Consider the following 21,040-nt stretch of genomic DNA (forward strand, 5'->3'; position numbering starts at 1 on the left):
GATTTGTTAAACCAATTTTGAAGTCTATTCAGTGCTAAACTGATATGGAATGCTTAAAGCTGGAAATAGCTATTTTCTTTCAAGTCCAGTGGTGCCTTCTGTAGAGGATATTGCCCACAGATGCTTGTCACAACCCAGCAGCTAGAGGTTACTACTCCCATAGTTCTGCAAATGGGATTGTGAAAGCTTTCCTTCATCTGGTTCAGCCAAAGTCAAACACAGAGCTCGTACTGCTTTCACTAGAGAAAGGGAGGCCTGACAGCTGACATAGTTTTGTCTTTAACTGATACAGCTGCTTGCAAAACAAATGTCTATCTGTGAACTGAAATAACAGTGTTCACATAAAAGGATAACGTTATAACTATTTCTGTTTTCAAACTGGATTAGTTAAATCAATTCAATATTTTGCTGCTTACAAGATCAACAAGACTGGTGCTGTCACTTTCAAAGTAGCCACAGGCACACGTAGCTCCCGACCATGAGTTTCAGTTAAATACAGTGAGAGGTATGACACTAATTTTCGCACCTGCACTAGGATTGCAGTCTTCTAAAATGGGCAGATGTACAAAACTGGAAGCTAAAAGGATGGGCACAGGTATTTTTCAAGATGCAATGCTGTTTTGGCAGCAGAAAAACATTTTATATATATATGTGTATTTATGTACATGCATATATATGCATATGCAAATATAAATAGGTGGAATAACAAGACAGTAAGAGTGGTCTTCTAAAATGTACATTTTACTAGTGGTAGGTCATTTCCTTTTTATTCTTTCTGGAAAATCTTAAATGGAAGCATCAAATTCAAGAAAAATTCAGATCATCTGTTCTGTGCAAGTACATGTGCTTTTGGAGAGAATATATTATACCACCAGGACTCAGCCTTACATATGAAGATGAAAATGAAGGAAAGCTCAAACTAGCTAAAAAAAAATACTGAATATAAAGATTCAGATGAACTTTGTGATTTGAATCTTATACCAAATGGGCACTGTATATCCCAGAAGAGGCCTGGTTACTTAGTAATTTTAGTTTTGACACACTGACTTAGCATATCCAATCATTTTCACTTGAGGTAGATGATACTGCAATTAAAAAAGAGCATAAATTTAAACTGTGCCCATAGTAAACAGTTTGATATTCCAATGTACAAAGTCCTCTACAGTTCAAATAACATAATGTTGTAACCATTATACTGAGTGGCGTCTACTCTTTCAGTGATAATTTTTTAAAGATTTGAAAGTTTGCAGCAATGAAGAACTGACTTCTCCATGCATGTAATGTTTTATTAATAAATTCTAATCTGGCAAACTTTTAAAACGTTCAATAAACATGCAGAACATTACTGATGGCATCCTATATATAGACTGTATGAGGAATGGATTAGTACAACTTTCAGACATAACCAAGTTATGTACTGAGCCCAGACATTTGTTAACCACTTAGCACAGCAGAGCAGCAAAATGCATGCAAATTCATAGAAACTTGCAGAAGAAAAACAGGATTTGTAGACTGACTTGGGAGCTCAGAAACGAGCTTTCCAGGTTTCTAAACAAAAGTGCAGGAAAACTGAAGATAAGTGTATTTGTAGGTAGTCCTGCCCAAAATTATATTACATTCCAGGGCATGCAAGGACAGGAAGTTAGAAATTTAGGCCCAGATCCTTAAAATTTGTATATAATCAACTTCACCAAAAATAATTTCCAGAATTACTCTATTGTTCTCAAGACATGAATTTTTTTGTGTACATAACTGTTTACAGACTCATGATAGCAATCAATTCTTTTCCAGTCAATCTAAACATATTCAATAAGATTGACAGTTGCTTGATTTTCAGTGCATTAAACTACTTAAACTGAGATACTGATGTGAAGTGACTGATGCTACTGCAATGCTCAATACAGAAATTAAAAGACAATATTAGGTCAACTTCAGCACTATGGCATAAGATAAAGAAGAATTTACAGGATTTAGTCTATAGATTTTACATAGATGCAATTTGTGCATATATACATATGCACATACATGTAATTATAGTTCTCTTGATGAGGCAAAAACTTACAATCAATTTTATATCAAGGAATTCTAGAAAATTTAAGCTGGAAAAAAAATTCCCAGAGTTTTCTCTTCAAATAAATCTTTTGGTTGAAGAATAATACAGTATAACTTGTATAATAACAAATACTGTATAATATTACTGTAAATTACAGTCTATACTAGGATAGCACGAGAAGCTTATTTCTGATGATCATCACACAAATTATTTTAGTTTATTCCCTACTAAATAGATTAATCTAATTTCAAGACAGCTCTAAACCACCTCATTTATTATAGTGGACATTAACTCTGAAACCTGATAATTTTAATGCCAATATTGTGAACTGATCTACTGCTGACTAACTTACCATAATATCTTGGAAAATACTCTTATCTATTGTCAAGGAATATAGTGATAGTTGTGGGATAAGGAAGCAGGCAATCAGGTTAGCTTCTTCATATTCAGATTTAAAGAATCTATTACAATTAGCAATAGTGACTTTTAGCACAGTCATTTTTATTCTGAATAAAGAAATTTCCTTGCAATTTCCTTTCAATATGAATTCTCCTATTATGTATAAAATATATTATTAAAAAAATGATAAAAAGTCTGCTTTTCGTTTGGCTATGACATCCACTTAGCGGATGTATTTCTTGTGCCCAATTAATGTTCATCTACAACTTTTCTCTTCTTCCCTCCCTTTCCCTCCATCAATCTAATCTAGGATCACTAGGGCACAGCATGAGAAACATGGAGCAGTACAGCTCTACAGCAATACAGTGGGCAGCTGCAGAAAGAAGGAACAGCTCCACTGGTGACAAACCTTTAGGATGAAGGACAGTAAACAGCATAGATACACATCTCACTTTCATTCTGATTCCCAATGCAGGTGCACAGTTATTGGGAACACTATTAAAGAAAACTGAACTGCTATATCAATTCTTTCTTGGTAAGCTGTGTTTCTGAGGCAAACTGAAGAAAGATCCTGAAAAAGCAGTAACGCTCAAGTGGACTTAGTATATCAGCTTTCCACAGAATGGGTAAGCTGTGCTAATTCAATTTTTATATACTCCACGATGAGCTGTTACTCCAACTGAAAGCATCCACCACTTTTCAAGGTTTTGTGTGAGGACTGCAACCAAATTTGGGGAAATATTCAAATTATGATTTGAACTGCCTCTGCAATATAGACATGCCCTTAGAAAGATAGCCCCAAGAAAAGTACAATCCTTTCCTCTTTGAAATTATTAACGAAAATAAAATACAAGATAGCCAGATTCAAGAAAGTCATCAAAGCATCATAAGAAGAAGCATCATAGTAAAGGCTAGCATTGGTAATGTGAATTGTTTGACACTCATGAAAAAATACTCCTTTGGTACCAATATCATGATGTGATATGGATGCCTGAACAGTATGTCAACCAATTCCTGACAGACAGATAGCCACACTAAACAGATAGTGTGGAAGATGACCTCTGGTAAAGGAGAAGGAAAACGGGAAGAGTAGATCAGAGAATACAAAAAGGTTAAGATGACCTTCAAATTCTTGTACTGGTTTCAAGTATTTTATTAGGTGAACTTGGAGTTTTTTCAAATATTGTTTACTTATCCTATCTAAAAACATTTCCTGTGTTTAAGACACAGCTTGAAATATGTAACTGCCAACAGCATTTTTTTTTTTTAAGATGTGTTGTCAATGTGGTAAATCATTTACTCAAAAGAAAAAAAAACAGAGGGAACTAACTGATTTGTCTGTCGTCTTTCCTGTCAAGATCGCCCTCGCCTTGGCTTTGGTCAGAGGGAAGGACTTTATATATGAGTCATACAAATGCTTGGCAAGTGCTCGCAGATCAGCAGATTCAGGGTTTAACTGGTCGATGTCGCTGGAAATCTCTGCCAAGAGCTTCTCCTTCTCCGCTTGTGGCATTCGCCCAAACCTGATGGCTAAAGAAGATGACAAGTAATTACAATTGCTATAGTTGCATCTAAAAATGCATATTTTAGGAGTTTTTTTTTTTCCATCACCTTTTATTATGAGCTCTTCAAATTTTCATCAAAACAGTACTCAGGCAAGTAAGAGGAAGACAATTTTCTCCAGTAGTAGAGACAAACAGCTGAAGTGCTTCAAAGAAATGTAAACAGACAAATCTCAAAGAAGAAATCATCTATGTGCCCAAACAGTAAGATTCCAATATTGCTCAGAAATGCGTAACTATTGTCAACTCACCTGACAGTCAAAGATGGTGAAAATCACTGACTCTACCTCTGAGCTAAATAAAACGTAAAGAATCTTTAACATATTCAAGTAGGTTTTGTTGGTTTGAACTTGGAGTGGAAACCACAATTCAGTTTTGTGTGGTTTTGGGCAAATCACCACATGCATCCCAGATACTTCATTTGTTTAGCAACAAGACACCCACATGCCTTGCAAGAATAAATTTCTAAATAGCTCTACAGAACTTAATATAGCAAGTGATATAAGTGTTACCAAAAAAAATTAAGGAATGAGAGAGAAGGTTATGCAGGGAATAAAAAAGCCAGGAAAGACTGAGTTTTAACACTATGCGCATGCTGTATTGAAAGAACAGGAAATGTTTCCACCTAATCATATGATCTCACAATTGCTCAATATGAATGTAAGGCAGGCTGTAAAACTCCTACTTTTACACCTATGTACTATCCAAAATAATTATTTATACATGTAGGGACTGACTTGGGAAATATTTCAAACGAGCCATCAGGATCAAGACTGTTTTATTATATGATTCTATGATAGTTCTGTAAACAGAATTTATTTTCTTGTAAGAAAACAAAACAACATCAAAACAAAAAATAGAAAAAAAATAAAAGTTTGCATTTTGGCCTTAGGAGGAAATAAAAATATTATGAATATTATAAATATTATAAATATTTCTTAGTGGTTAGTGCTGTTAACACATACATCCTACATTGAATGATTATACCACCGACATTTATTTTGGACAGCATCAGCTACTTTCCTGTTATAAAGATGCTTACTGTATGCTGATAGACAAAAATGACATTTTCTTCAAGAACAAATAATCCCTTGTCACATTTAGCGTTTATTGTATTTATTGATCAGTTCTCCTACTTCATGGCTCTAGAAACAAAGTGGTTTATTCTTACAAGTGTACTACATTTGCTTTTCAATAAACTTAGTCTCTGAATGATGATTTTTTTCCCTTTAAATGTCTTCTGCTTGCAATGTTTTCATATGGAAACTTTTGAATAATTGCCAACTGATTTTTTTCTCTTTTTTGGATCACTGTCCATGGTATGTTTTCTCTCTCTCCTGGGGAACACTAAGTACTCTTAGTCAGCTACTAACAATAATTTCCAGTGAGTCATCATTGTTAGCCCTCCTCATATCTGAGAGCAACACATATAAAGAAAAATGAAGACATTAGCTTATATGACCCACTATTATGGCTCAAAGAGACTAGCACAATTCTGTAAAGAATTTGTGGATGGATGAATTGTACACATGGTAATGTTAAAGTGCTATAAAAATTTGTTTTCAAACAAAAAAACTTACATAATTATGCTTAGTGTATCCTAAAACAAATTATGAGCATTGCTATACAAGGAATTAATTCAGCTGTAAGTACTTCCATGAACACTGTGAACCAAGAGCAGTTTGGGGTCTTTATTTTCCAGTTAAGAGAGATTCTGTCACCACTAAGAATTCTTATGTATAGTTAACACAAACTTTCCTTTGAGTTAAAAAAAGAATATTTGACATTACTAAGCCCATGATATTAATAACTGCATTTTATATATTCTTAAAGATGTCAAATGAATGAAATAAAAGTATTAAATGAAGTAAATACAGTGAAAACTCACATTAGAATACTATATGGCATTTACAGATATTTTTGTGATACTCAGGGCCGATTTAATAAAAAGAATCAAACTACTGTCAACTTAATGAACTATATTATTGTACACATACTATAAGAAATGGTCATAGAATCAGTAAACATAACTAAAACTGCAGGTGTTAAAAAGTAATCTAACCCATATAATTATTAAAAATTGATTAAAAATCCATACCAAACAGTGGAGCTAGGTATTTGGGAAATTCATATTTTCATTTAAAAAAAATTATGTTCTTTATTAAGCCCTTTTAAAGCCTGGTTTTAGGCTTAAAAACATGTCAGATCTGTGATATTCACTGGATTATGTTTTATAATTAATTTATCAATTTTTCAAATGTGCATTTGCAACAGCTTCACCAAAGCAAAGAATCTTGCAATACTCTGATGGTTTTGATTTGGTTCTTACCAACAAATTCATCTCCTCCTCACCATCTCTTTTTCTGGAGAAGAATTTGTAAACTTTCATTAGAGGATAATTAACAAAGACTTAAATGAAGTCTAGCAAGACTTCTCAGACTATTATAATGAACTTTTCAATCTGAAATGCAAAGCAAGGCAACTATTGTTGCTTATATAAAGGATCTTTAATAAAAAAGGATATCACATTCCCCATGTCAATAAAATGCTCATCACTCTTTGAAATATGTTCAGTGCAATTCAGTAGGATCTGAGAACTTAACATAGAATAAATACTTATCAACTCTAAGAAACATGCCATTACATATTTCACAGTCCTATCAGGAACTAGGTGCTTTTGGACAGATAAAGTGTTGAATGGTAATTCACATTTGTAAACTCTTACTTTATATGGAGTGCATTTATGGCATTATATGCAATATCTTTATAATATGCTTAAAAGGAATCATGCATCTTTAAGAGTGTGGTGTGAACCTATAAGGTCATTCTTTAAGCATACTAACTTTTAAATATTATAGAGCTTGACTGAGTATCAGTATGAGATGATTCTGTTATGGGCCTGTTCTCGAGAGCCACTGTTTGCAGGAGTAAGCTCATAATCTAGAGTCTCACTGGCAGAAGACCACCTTTCATCAAGGTTATTTTTACAAACAAGGATAAAACAGGGACAACATGCTTCCCCTTCCTATCTCCCCACTATTAACTTAGTTCTAATATAGTTTATACACTTACTCAAAGCATTAAAAACAATAGGAATTATTTTTTTTCCCTGCTATGAAATCCCCAAAGGCTGAAGCTTTTTAATCAATTCCCTGCTGGAACATTAATGATCTACCATGGTGTATATACCAGCTACAACACTGACTATTGCAATTGCATTTTTTGATGTGCAGATTTTATTGCTCTTTAGAAATATAAGACAGAATGTTACTGAAATGATCATGTATTTTCAACATTGAGATTGCTTTTTCATCAGAGGATAATTAACAAACCTCTATAATATAAAGAACAGAAACTAGACTGGGAACAAACACCTCGCTGGAAATTCAAATGTGGGGAAATATATCAGTACCTGTTTTTTCAAGAACATTCCTACAAGTAAATTTGTTAAAATTAAGGGGATTATTAGTTTTTTTAAACTTACAGTAGTTTTTCACATGGTTTTATCTATCTACTGCTGCAAATACTGCCAGCATTGCTCAGTTTTAATTTTGAGTAGAAAATGACAGCATAGCATGTATGTTATGTTTTCTACATATGTCCTTTGTCTTATACCCTGATTCCTGTGAATAGTCTCTTATCTTGCAAAGAGTCTCTTAGAAAGTAAACTACAGTATTCAAGCTAGCAATTCAGTGTTGCTAAACAGCAAATTGTTGGTAGCTCTCTGTTAAAAGTTTACAGTAATGCTCAAGGAGAACTTGTAATAAGTGGTAACTCAGGTTGTGCTCATTCTTCTTATGGAAAATACAATTAACTGAGGGTATTTGAGAATTAATGTTCCTGGTGCGTTTATCTATTCCCAACGAAGGATACCAAGTTACCTTTGCAAATTAGGCATGCATTACAAGCCTTGCTACTTACAATATGACATTATTTCCATTAATGCACAGATTGCACTGAAGTTCATCTCATTTTTTTTTATTGTAAAGTAATCTAAGCAATTACTTCTTTTATTTATCATTTAGTATTATCATCCCAAGTCAAATAGAAATAATTTCCTTGGAAAAGTGCTTTGAGATGGAAAAGTGCATGAAAATATTGTTTATTGCTTTGCTGTTTGTTTCAGATGGAATCTTATCTACTTTTTGTTTAGATGTGTTTGAGAAGTAGGAGGGATCAGTGGTATTTGTGGAGGTAGGGATGGAAAAGGGAGGAGAAGGGAGGACAGTCCAGAGTGTTTCTGGTGGCTGAGAAAATTTCAAGGATATGCAGATGGATCTTTTCTCTCTTCTGCTTCTCTGTCCACCTCCCTCCTGTGACCGTGGCCTCATCTTTAGTTTCCCTGGACCAGTCATCTTTCTCACTAGTCTCTCTTCTCTCTTTGCTTCTACCTCTGCAGAAGGCCCAGCTTACTTCCTTATCTCCTGGGAGACTGGGAAGTGATAGGGAAAGGGGAATGGATGAAGGCAGGACACACAGGAGTGGAAAGGGCAGGGAGCTGGTATAAGAGTCCTGGAAATATGGCTTGTTACTCATGCTGTAAGGATGAAAGGGGTACAACTGTGAATTTCTTAGCAGCAATAGAAGATTGTGCAAGTTTGGGCATGTGCCTGCAGCCGGAACATCTGATCTCTCTCCTTTGGCAGTTATTTCTTTTGCTTACACCTACAGTACACTCTAAATATCAGTGATACAATACCAGTAGTGAAGATAGTAAGACGTTACATGCTACATTATATTCTTTGCTTTTCTGTGTAAAAACTGCAGTATGTATCGTTATGCCACATTTTATTGCTTGGAGAATAACATTCCTAAATTGAGAGAGCTGAATTTCTTCCAGGTACTTTGGAATACAATCTGAGCAACTGAGAGTTAAACACAGACTAGCACTAAGGTTAGAGAAGGAAAGAAAAACAATACCAAGGCATGAGAATACTACTGTCTTTTCTAACCTCCAGCCATGTGGTATGTAGTATTTATACATAAAAGAATGTGGTTGTAGCTGCTAAGTGTTTCCCTGCATTCCCCTTTTCTGTAAGAGTATTAACTATTCATTTTGCAGTAATATATCTGCGCAAATACAGTCATTGTTTGGAAACCTCAGGCACAAATAATCCACATTCTGATTCCAAGCGTTTAAAATTCAGGTTATTTCACTATCCAAATGGAGGAACTTTCATCTGTAGATGTAACATAAAAATCTGGCTTAGTGTCACTAGCAAATTCCAGAGCTGCATTTCTGCATGTATCTTTACGTAGACCTGTGGCTTAAAGGGCAAAATGTAGGTCTTTTATTTACAAATCTGTTTGTTTAGAAATGCTGGAGGGTTCTGTTTCATAAATTGTAATGCTCCAGAGTGTAAAGAAGGCTAATGCAGGAGCCAGATGCTTGAATATAAATATTACTTGTTCCCTGTTAGCTGAACTGATGGTGACAGCCAGTGAAAGCTTTCTGTCAAGCCCTGGGGCAAACGGCTTTGAGCTTTCTCCCTCCTTCCTGTGCTTCCCTCTCTTTCCAACACTATGGCCCCTGCTGGTGCCACAGCTCCTTCTTTGGCAGTAGCCAAACAGGAAGGAATGGCAGCTGAAACAGAGTCATTTTATAAATTTTACTGGGCCCTTTGCATTACTGAGCAAAGGAGAATGGTCTTGGCTGTTCACTTTCCCTTCTTGATAGCCCTGCACATGGTTCCCATTGACATGGGTGGAAGCCATGCTGTTAGCTTATGAGAGAATTTGGCATGTACCTTGAAAATAATAATAATAAACCCTGAATTACTATAAAAGTACCCACACAAGTATTTCTAAATTAGATTTATTTTTAAGAGTTACTGTTGCATTCCAGGAACTTGAAAACCATATTTTCTATTAGCAAAACATTTCCCATACCAATTTACATTCACTGCATGTATTAACTTCACAAACCACAGTTAATTTTTCCTCCTGGGGACAGCACACTCATTTTTTATACTGAAAATAATGAAAGTCCTAAAAAAACCACAGAGAAATTATTTTCCCAGTCATGTTTGCAATTCTTTAGCCTTAGAATTACATAACTCTCTATGTTATGACATTTAATTCCTGTTTTTACTTGACTTTGCCAAAGCAAGGCAGTAAAGAATCTTCATAATGCCTTTATATCTAAACTTTTATAAATAAGTATTTCCACATGAATTGATAATTTTAAATTTCAGAGGGACTTTCTTCTTTATTCTATCCAAGAGAGCAGTATTGTGCTATGGTGAGTTCTATCTGCTTGCCTATTGTAAAGAAGGTAATCATAGAACCATACACATTGGCATACACCTTCGCAGTCTAAGACCACAACATATACAAAATGGAAACGCTGCTTGCAATTCACAGATGAGAGGGGGTATTCACCTCCAGATGGTGGAGAGGTCAGAGACAGTGCATAGTACACAGGAATAACAGCTATACACACTATATGATGAGAGGCCAACAGCTGAATGAGCATGCTAGGAAACACTACACTCCTACTTACCACACATTGGAATTTATGCCCAGATGTGGGTATCCTAGAGAGGAGGAGGACAGTTTAAAACAGTACAGCGTATGGCCCATTCATTTAAAGTATGCTGTAATCTAATACGTGGAAACTTTAGCTTAATGATGCTCACAATCTGCAATAAGTGTCCTGTGCATCAAATTCAAATTATTATTTACACATTTTGGTAAACATTCAATTTTCCATAATTAAATTAAACTTTCCACTTACAGAAAAAGAATATTGAGTCACAGTATGCAAAACAGTCTCACTAGAAAATAAGAAATGAACTGAAAAATAACAATTACACTAGTAATATATTCATAAAGAACAGTCAACAGTGTAATGAGCAAGAATGATGGATGGTCATTCTTTATATTATACTGATAAATGCAGATCTTTCCTATCTGCTTTCTATCTTAAAAGTAGTGTTCAATCGTATACAGTCTCCTAAACTCAGAGGCAATCTCTCGTATTCATATTTCTAAACTACCTAGTGTAAATCAACAGAAGACTGTATTACAGCAGCAAACATCCTAATCACATATACATTTCATTCTGTTTTTCAGATGAAATACTATTGTTTTAAAATACGCTATCTGCACTTACCATTATGTGACATTCCAACTGCGAGGCATTTCTGAAATCTGCAGTATTGACATTTATTTCTGCTTTTCTTATGGATGCGACAGTTAAGATCACACCTGTCATAAATTAGCTTTAATCTGATTGTCCTTCGAAAAAAGCCCTGGAATAAATAAAAAGTCATGTAAAACAGATATAAGAAATAGTCAGTGTCACTGTCACACTTGTCTATACATACAAATCACATTTGCATATCTGCACTGAACATAACTTTGTTTTAGACCGATTGCCTAAGGAGGCAAGGCTCATGTGATTGTACCGGCTGCATAGCAGTGTGCTCTTGTTCTGATCCTATTAGCCATTTTCAACCCAGTTTGACAGAGGACTGGAAGTCTAGAATAGGTCGGGAAGATGAGGGGAATCAGTGGGTTTGAAGGACACAAAGAACACTACGCTGTGGGGAGGCAGGTTCTTAGACTGCTTGTGGGGCAGTTTGTTATAAAGTGAACAAGAAATTTTCAAAATTTGAAGTTCAGTACTTTTACAGATGACAACAAACCAAAAATTGCGCAATGAGCAGTTTGATAGGAAATGATACGATAAAATATATGCCTGGAGTGACTGCACACTCCTTAACTTAAACTGGCATTTCATGGGAAAATCATTAGAAAGCATGGTATTTTATTGCTGCACTGAATATTTTTATATTTACCATCACAGTTCTTTGAAGTATGAGATGCATGTTGTTTAACTTCCATCTTTACTCATACTCTCCTGCTAGTGACAGTACAGTGGGTTTCCCATCTTTACTTGCTTTTGATATTAGTTCTCAAATATATAAAAAAGGTTATGGGTGGGTTGTTTATTTAGATTTGTTTCCTAAATAACTATATTTCTTCATTCTGTTTCAAATATTTCACTTCCTTCATGAGCCTGAGTATGTACAGAGGGTTTATCTTCCTTCATTTATTCTATTTCTTTATTTTTGCACAGTGTTGAGCTACTTTTGCAATATTTATTTCTGATGTCTATTTTCTAGGTTTTTGTGTTTTCTGGTTTGTCCTCATTGTTTGGATTTTACAGGTTTGCAAAGCACACTGGCACATGAAAAATCCAAACACTTGCTGCCAGACTTATTGTAATTATTGCACAAAGCATTGAAGTCTTATCAGGAGAGAAAATCATGGGTCATTTTGGAAATTCCCAATTCTGTCTTTTTACAGTTTAAAAGATGCTTTCTTAGAGCATTTGTAAGTAATTAAATTTATCCAACTTTATCATAGTTTGTTCATTGTAACAACTAATCTTTCTCAAAGTTAAAAGCACAATGCTGACACTTGTTTGTATAATTCACTGTGATGCAAGTAATCAAGAGCACACCTATCGCTTTATGCATATTCATAATTCAGTGCTACAAATTCTGGTTAAATCTCAGATTGGGTCTTTACTATTATTTTTCTCAAGATATCAAATAGAAAAGACTATGAATTTCACTTTAGGAAACTTAAAACTCTATGTAATATTTTTTCTTTGAACTCTGTGAATTTATAACATTTAAATATTAGCTTTTAACTTATGTTTCCCAAAGCACTCTGGCATTTCTTTTCTCATTCCTGAATATGGCTTATTTCTATATCATTCCTTTGTCCTTTAGTGTTACAAACACTAAATATCATTGACATCAGAAGTCAGTGGAGTTTTAAAGTGAAAAGCCTCATTCTTTAATGTTGTTAGACTTTGCTGTAGTCACCTAGAGATATGAAAACTGGGTAAATTCTAATCAATCAAAATAATCAAGCCTGAACATTAAATTGCTCAGAGTTTTCGTCTTTGGAATTGGGCATGAGCCTGCTTTTGCTGCCTTATATCAATTCAAATTGTACAGATGACCTCAAGGATAGCAGAGTGGAATATAATTAAATAATGACCAAAGAAAGAGAAATGCATAAAAAAATTAAAATAGAGCGATAGCACAAATAATAAAAACAATTAGCTTTTAAGACTCCCATTTCCTAGACTCTAAAGTATATACACTACATGTAAGTGCTTAAAAAATTTAGAACTATTTTTTATAAAGCATAGATCTTATTTAACAAAGTGATTCTTTAGGTGGAAATAGGATCAAATCTTACTTCAGAGAAAATACACTTGTGGCAACCTACCTTACAACCTTCACATGCATGCACACCATAATGAAATCCAGAGGCTTTGTCCCCACACACACGGCATTCAATAGCCATAAGGGAGTTGGAAGACTCCTCATGAGGTTTATTATACAACTGAACTTTTTCTGAAAAATAGGGTGGGGAGGGGGGCTCCATTTTGATTGCACCTGCGTACAGAGGAGATATAAATGATGAACTTGACGTATAATTAAATATACGTATTTATGTATACATCATGCTCCAAAGACCTTATTCCTTTATTCACTATCTAGTGAGATTATATTACCTGAATTACCTGCAGGGAATGGATTGGAGTGGCTAATCTGGTCTAAAAAAATCCAATTATCCAATAGATCAACAGAATGAGAAAACACAGGTAGTATTATAATAAGGTGAATATTTCCTTTTCCAAACTAGCTTCACCTTAATAACTAAGAAATTTACTTTTCTAGGAAAAAGAAAAAAAAAAAAAGGAAAAAAGGAAACTAGGGAAAAAAAGAAAGTGGAAAATTATCTGAGTGAAGACCAAGAAGATTTAGCCTGTCTAGATTCTACTGGACTCTCTAGCTTACTATTACAGTATTATGGACATTTCTAACTTAACAAAGTAAAAATAAAGCATTCCCTGTAAAAATATGTTTTAATTCATTTCATAAGTAACGCAGTGGAACACAACACCTGCTTCTCTGTACTGCTAAAATTAAATACCACATTTTCCTCAGTAAGAATTGCCTGAAAGAACTTCTGAATAGATTACTTCAAACAAAAGTGATATCAGATCAAAATAGGCTGATAACTGGATTTTTAAAAAATGTTCCAGACACAGCAACCTGACATTGCTAGTATGAGCAGGAACAGGGTAACACTTATTTAAGAGCAGATCATTTCACATATATATCTGTGTGTGTGTATGCGCATGCACGCACATTTATATAAATAATACTAGCCATGAAACTCTAAGGTTTTGCCTGTACAGGGCACATTGTGTACACATTGTGTACAGGGAACATTGATAAAAGTTATACTAATGCCATGACTCAGATGTAGACAATATTCCTATTCCATCAGTTTTGTATCTAGTCTGGAATTTAAAATATAAAAGACAAATATTGTATCTCAAATATAAAACATTATATTTAAAATATAAAATATAATTACTTGACGTGCTGTGTATGCTGGCCCATTTTTAACACATGGGATTTTTTTTTGTATTCTTTTAAATAAAGCTTCAAAGGACACTTTACACACAAGTTACATGATAGGAGACTGGAGGTTTCAGAAACAAAGGATGGGATTTATATGTCTAATAAGATGTTTAATGTCTTTTTAGATACTTAAGATATTCTGCCTAATCTCCAGCTGCTGCTCTGGCAGGGTGAAGGCCTGCCACATGTGTCAGCCCTATTAGAATATCTTGTGGACATCTTTGATGGCACAAGATACCCGCATTTAGGCACCTGAATTCTTAATTTCTTTTGCTGATGCACTTCCCAAAGAATAAAGCAAATATAAACATGAAAGAAATATTAAAAAAATAAAAAGCATACCCTGGCAATCCTGGAGCTTGATATCATATTTATAATCAATGCTTGTCTGATCAGTTCTTGCAAGAGGGATATCTTCATAGTGTGGTGAAGAAATGCTTGAAAAGTCAACAGTGGTAAATGGCTTTATGTCGAAGGAATGTGTATGATCATCCATTGCAGACAGATCCACTGGACTAATTCCAAAATTAATTGGCCAAAACGGCATTTCTGTGTCAACCATTGTAATCCCTGAAAACAGAGAAAGAAACATAGACATTTGTGAAGAAACTAGTTACAGTAATTGTGAGCTGAGGCCCAAGGCTGTCTCATGTCCAAAGGGTTGAGATGAAAACGCTCCACCAGGCGTAGGTTTTAAGAGAAAGTTTAGGCCCCATCTATCATTTGGTCTGAGTTTATTACCATAAAGTACATCAGTGCATTAGTCTGTGTAGTAACACTGCATGAATAATACCAAGCAGTTCACCCAGCTTTGAGGTTCTTCCTAGGAAGGCTCTGACGTTGTGTGTCATAAATGAGATTCCCTGCCATCCTGAGCTCAAGCTATGCTTAGAAAGAATGGCTGTCACAGGTATGCTACAACGAAGGTGAACTGGCTTGATCTATACTTCAAAAGGTAGTAGAGAAATAACTAATGGGTCCACAGAATAACAGTACAGTTATTATAACTGTTGTTACAGAATAATTAGTATACATGGAAAAAATAATGTTCTAAATAATTATGAATGGCCAGATGAAAAACAATTCCACTTTAATAGTGTATTTTATAGAACATTTGTGTATTCTAGTAAACATGCTAGAAAATCAACCAATGATACTAAATGAAAGTACAGCTGGAAACAACTCTCCTATTATCAATTTTTACAGAGATGGATTACGTTGACTTTAATTGTATTGCTCAACAGCATGTATATGAACAGAATGAGAGGTCTTTGGCAATTAATCTTTCACATTTGCAAATTCTAAGCATTATTCGTCCAAGGATCTAAGTATCTAAAATTATTAACATTTTTATACTATGAGAAAACTGTGGTTAATATTAATATTGAACAGTCGTATTTCCTGACTTTTTTTCATCCACAGGTTCAGCAATATCTTAAATCTTCAGTGATTCAGGTACCTCCAAGGTTTTATCCCAGAGTTTGAAATCCAAGGCTCAAGGAAATTTATTATTATGAATTTCCAAATCCCATATATATCTATGCAGATCTTGAAAACAGGAAACAAATCAAAAACTTCAGTCTGTGGAAATCTCCAGCAAACTGATTAAATTTAGGTCTAGACATAAAATGTTCATTTAAACATATTTAAACTATGAAAAAGTTTGGTTTGTTTTATAACTTAAGCCCACCTTTAATTTTCCATGATATATAAGAAGGATATTTTAATCAAAAAAAAGAATGGATGTTATGAAACTAAAATAGGTCACTCTGGCTGTTTAATTTGGACTTGAGACCCAATCAAGTACGTAGCCTTTACACTTTAGATAATTGGAACTTTTTTAACTCGATTTACTTTGAACTAGTCAAAACTACTCTGCATGCTGCCAAAACTGTTGTAACAAAATGAATATAATGGAATGCTCTATTATTTTGAGATGATTCTCTGTTTTGACTGGACTACAGATATGCACAATGGTGACCACCTCTCCCGATGAACTATGCTAATATGCTAAGGTAGCAAAGGTTACAAATAGTTGTACTTCTTTTAATCTTTCCTCAGGAAAGCCATCATCATTCTTTCCTGTTTTAGGGCTCATAGCAAAGCCCTTTAGTTTGCTTACCTTAAACATTGACAACAGTGTGTACAGGATATGTTTCTTATTCTTAAATTTCAGATAGAAAGGGAGGTATTATGAAAAATAACTGTCAGAAAAGCTGAATGCTGCTGCAGTGGGAACAGAAGTGCTGCTATCGCACCGTATGCTCCATTGCACACGTGTTGCCCCCCAGCTCTAACAGGGAATCCCAGCCCCTTCGTGCTGCCGAAGCTGGCTACTCCCGTATGTCAGATAAAGTGGAGCCCTGCAAAGAAAACACAGTTCCAGAGGGAACTGTTAGGTAAGTTGGCCTAATGGTTAGCCAGCTGTCTACCTCCCCAAAGGCTTCAGCCATTGGGTAGGGAAGACCTGCTTACAAGTAAACAACAGAATTCATATTCAACTTGCACAAATGAAAATTATCTTGTGGAAGTACATTATAGGTTGCCAAAGTATCTTGTTGGTGTTAAATATTAGCCTCCAAATATTCTGTTTTTCTAAGTGTAAAGTGCAAATCCCTGATTGTCAGTACTTGGACCTGTCTTCCTTAAACAGATTTCAAATAAGGCAACAAAATAGCCCAACAGGAAAAAAAAATCATCTATCTATCTTATAGAACTTTTTCCTTTCTTAAGAGCTCATTCTTGTACTTAACCAGACCCACCTTAAAAAAGAAAAAAGAAAAGAAAAAAAAGGCATCTAACATTTAAATATTGGCTTAAATCCCTTTAAGCAGTGACATTGATAATATGCCCACATTGCATTGGGATAGCTGCCTCAAGGCTGCCTTCAAAAGCAGACTTTCCTGTTACAAATAAAGGGTGCCTACCAGTACTGACCTGCACATAGCCCAAGTTCATCCTGTGCAGTCCGTAAAACTCCGTATGTCCAGGTGCACCCACTAGATTACTATTGCCACCAAGAAACAACCAGAGGTGACCATGTCATCAGAAGGCAAGACTCATACTAACAGCTGCACTTGCATAGAGACACTGCTACAGCACTAGAGGAATAGCAGGAGACCTGAGCAAATGCAAGCTCAAGTTGCTCACTGAATAGAGATATAATTAATCACTTGTTATTGAACTTAAGTTTAGTATTATACACAAGGCAGATGTGAAACAATCTCCCTGAATCATTCATAAAAGCTCTAAAAAATATTTGCACAATCATGAGGGGTTACCAAATTGTCAATTTTTAAAACTTCAGCATTCAAACTGCTATGAACTAAACAACAAGTTTATGGTTGCCTATATGCCACTTTATAATACGGTAAATAACTGCGATGCTTGAAGAATCTGATTATGTATAACTTAGAGTTAATTCTGTAAAACTTCAAAATCATTGTAATTCGCTGTGCGTGTGAAATTCACCCCATACAGACATAGTACAGCTTAGAAAGACTCGGATAAGCAGGTAAATAAGGGATCTGGCTTGCTAGGCTCAAACTCCAAAAGCTAAGAGGGTACAGTAATTCCCTGGCAGGAATTTTCTGTCTATTTTCACAGTTGGTACACATAGCTTGTTTCCTCAAAGTCTACCAAAAATGCCAAAGCATTTTCATTGTAAAAGTATTTATAGCCTTGAACTTTGAAGCTTGGGATTTTTATTAAGTTTTAAAAGAAGAAATATAAATTAAAATAAAGAATATTTTCTGTGATTTTAACGATTTAACAATCACTTAATTTGAGGAACTGTGTTTCATGTAGGCTGGTTTTCCCTTACTCTAACCATTTTTTTACTGTGTATCTGTTTGCAGCACACATGCTTTCTGTGTGCTAGGAAGACGGAAACAAAATATCAAGATTATATTGAAGAGAAGAACAATTTATGCACAGAGAAGCATGGAAGGGAATTGTGCATGCACCCATCAGGTACAACAGGTCATACAGTAATTCTGTTTTATGCTACTCATATTTCTATTCTAAGGCAATAAAAACTTGAATCAGCAACCATTTACAATTCCTTGAACAAGAGCCTATAAAGTGCACCCCTTCCGTAGGTCAATATTGCATGACCAGTAATATCAGTTTTTCAGGCAACTAAAAAGGCTATGTTAAATCATGCCACTAGAAAAACATATTCTTTTAGCTTTCAAAATTCCTTATGTTGTCTATATTATAATTGTATAAGGCATCCATAGAGGTACTTAGCAATTGTGTATGTGTCTATATATACATATACACATAGATATATGTGTGTATATATGTATATATAATTTATAGCGTATGTACAGTATAGATACAATTAAATATACATATCTTACACACACACACACACATTTTACATATACACAGACACACACACACATATAACCTTCTATTAAAATATAAGGGTCTGGCACACTGAAATGCCTTAAATGGATAGGAATAACTCAAACCAAGGTTTGCATGTGCACTTCTTATTGCTTTCCTTCCACTGAATACAGTTAACTTTGGCTATGCTATTAGTCTAAATCAACTTTAGCTTCTACTCTCAACATAGCACCCATGAACACAGAGCATTTAATCTAGCCACAGCTAAAAATCATTTTACCTCTCAGGCATAGTTAAGGAAAATACATCTCTTCGGAGAGATGTAACATATTCTTCAACAATAGCACCAACAAATTCCACGAAACAGGACAGGAAGATGTGCATATATTATTTGTATTTGCCCATGGGGAGAGAAATGAAGAATGTGTGGCTTCTACCTCATCTTGTCTTTTCTCATTGCTATATATAATAACGCAAATTCCGTGCTTTCCCAACTATGCGGACTATATTTCTAGCAATTCCTACAAAGTCTGAGCAAAGAGCTGGGAAAGGATTATTTTCTTACATACTTTATTTCTGACTCACTCATTGAAAAAAATTGCAATGTGACTTGGTATACAGATATATCAATCAATAGCTATGTATCAGATACATCAGTAAATTCAAAGTTGCTAAATTAATGTGCTAATTTTGTTACACCATTGAAACATGTACAAACTATTCATATGTTTAATAGTTAATTTAAAAATATTCTAATTTGCATATGATTTTATTTGATTGTTGCTGTATATTTTGTCTTTTTTCCTCCCCGTGAAAAGATGAATATCAACTTTTCCCTCTGCAAGAAAACAATTTAATTGCAATCTTCTCATGGCTTTTTCCAACAAAATTCAGTATCTAAAATGTAAGTCCAATCAGCAGACTACTCCAGAATTCTTTCATAAAACTCATAGATGCTCATGTGAGATCTTGGCAATAAAAGCATAGCTTGAATAGACTAAATAAGTGTTCATGTGCAAAACTCATTCTCAGCCAGCAAAAGACTACATAGAACAGTAGCAAAGATGTCATTCACAAAATGTCAAATGAATATGCTTTAACATTTAATCATAAAAAAGACCAGAATAGAGAACACTTCAGATAAAATTAAAAACTGTGATATAAATCTAGATTTTATAAGAATTCCCTTTACATTCATTTAATCTCATATAAACAACTGCTAAGTATTAGTTACAAGGAAGTAAAAGAAGATACACGAACGCATCTGATATTTGTTTGTTTTCACTACCAGCCACAGTAACAGCTTGCAGCTAATTTGGTACTGATCGTGAGAACTATCATACCATTAAGATATTTAATTCAGTAAAAGTTACACATGGAATTGATGTCAAATTCCTAAGAAAGCTTTCAGTGCACTTTTTTTTATATTAGGGAAATATATAAAACATAACATGAAAGATCAGCATGGTATGAAAAACATCTTGGATCACAAGCTACTCTTTGCCATAAACACTATCTACACTCAGTTAACCTGAAAGGCCTGTCGTACTGCATTCTAGACATGCTCTTTCCAGACAAAAACTACCAAAATATGACCCTAGAGGTATTTAATGAAGCAACTAGATTATCATAGCCTAATATGAGCTACAGTCAGGAAAAAAAAAAAAAAAAAAAAAAAAAGAAGCCTCTCAACTTTGAAAATAACTAAAATGAAGGCAATAGGATAATTATTCTACATGAACAAATATAAATCTGTATGCTTATACACACGATACACATTGTAGATTTTTTTAAATTAAAATATATTTCATGGAACCGTTCAAATTTAATCTCATGTACAAACGTGATATATTTTGTCAAGTAAGCTCACATACAAACACTCCAGAACTTAATGGGGATTTTGTCATTTAATTCAATTAAAGCAGGCTCAGACCATCTCTGAAATATGTCAGATATCAGTTGGTTAAGATCATACAACCATTCCTAGCTTTCAAGAAAAATTTAGATGGTAGAAAGTCACCTAAATATCCCTATGTATTTAATTTATTTATCCACACAAGAAGAGCAATGAAACCTTTTATGTATGCCCTGCCAAAACACATCTACCCTAAAGGACAACATCACATCCAATGAATTAAAGAGTTTCATTAATCTTTTAGAAGGGAATGCTGCAAAGGACTGTTAAAAGAGAAAGGACAGTCTTGTGACAAAG

At 34.4% G+C, this 21,040-nt stretch overlaps 1 protein-coding gene across 2 annotated transcripts in view; it reads right to left on the reverse strand.

The window, feature by feature from the left end:
* PPARG (peroxisome proliferator activated receptor gamma) overlaps positions 1–21,040 on the reverse strand; it is a 58,645-nt gene that overhangs the window by 9,980 nt on the left and 27,625 nt on the right. The window contains exons 2-5 of one of the 2 annotated variants that reach the window (XM_062585252.1): positions 14,818–15,045; positions 13,268–13,437; positions 11,130–11,268; positions 3,783–3,982 (exon numbers count right to left, since the gene is read on the reverse strand). In XM_062585252.1, coding sequence (XP_062441236.1) covers positions 3,783–3,982; positions 11,130–11,268; positions 13,268–13,437; positions 14,818–15,037 — 729 coding nt within the window. In that variant the 5' untranslated portion in view covers positions 15,038–15,045. Of the gene's footprint in view, positions 1–3,782; positions 3,983–11,129; positions 11,269–13,267; positions 13,438–14,817; positions 15,046–21,040 lie in introns of those variants that run through there. The other variant, XM_062585253.1, reaches the window with a different exon arrangement.

Source organism: Rhea pennata, chromosome 12 (assembly GCF_028389875.1).
Source record: "Rhea pennata isolate bPtePen1 chromosome 12, bPtePen1.pri, whole genome shotgun sequence".
NCBI lineage: Eukaryota > Metazoa > Chordata > Aves > Rheiformes > Rheidae > Rhea > Rhea pennata.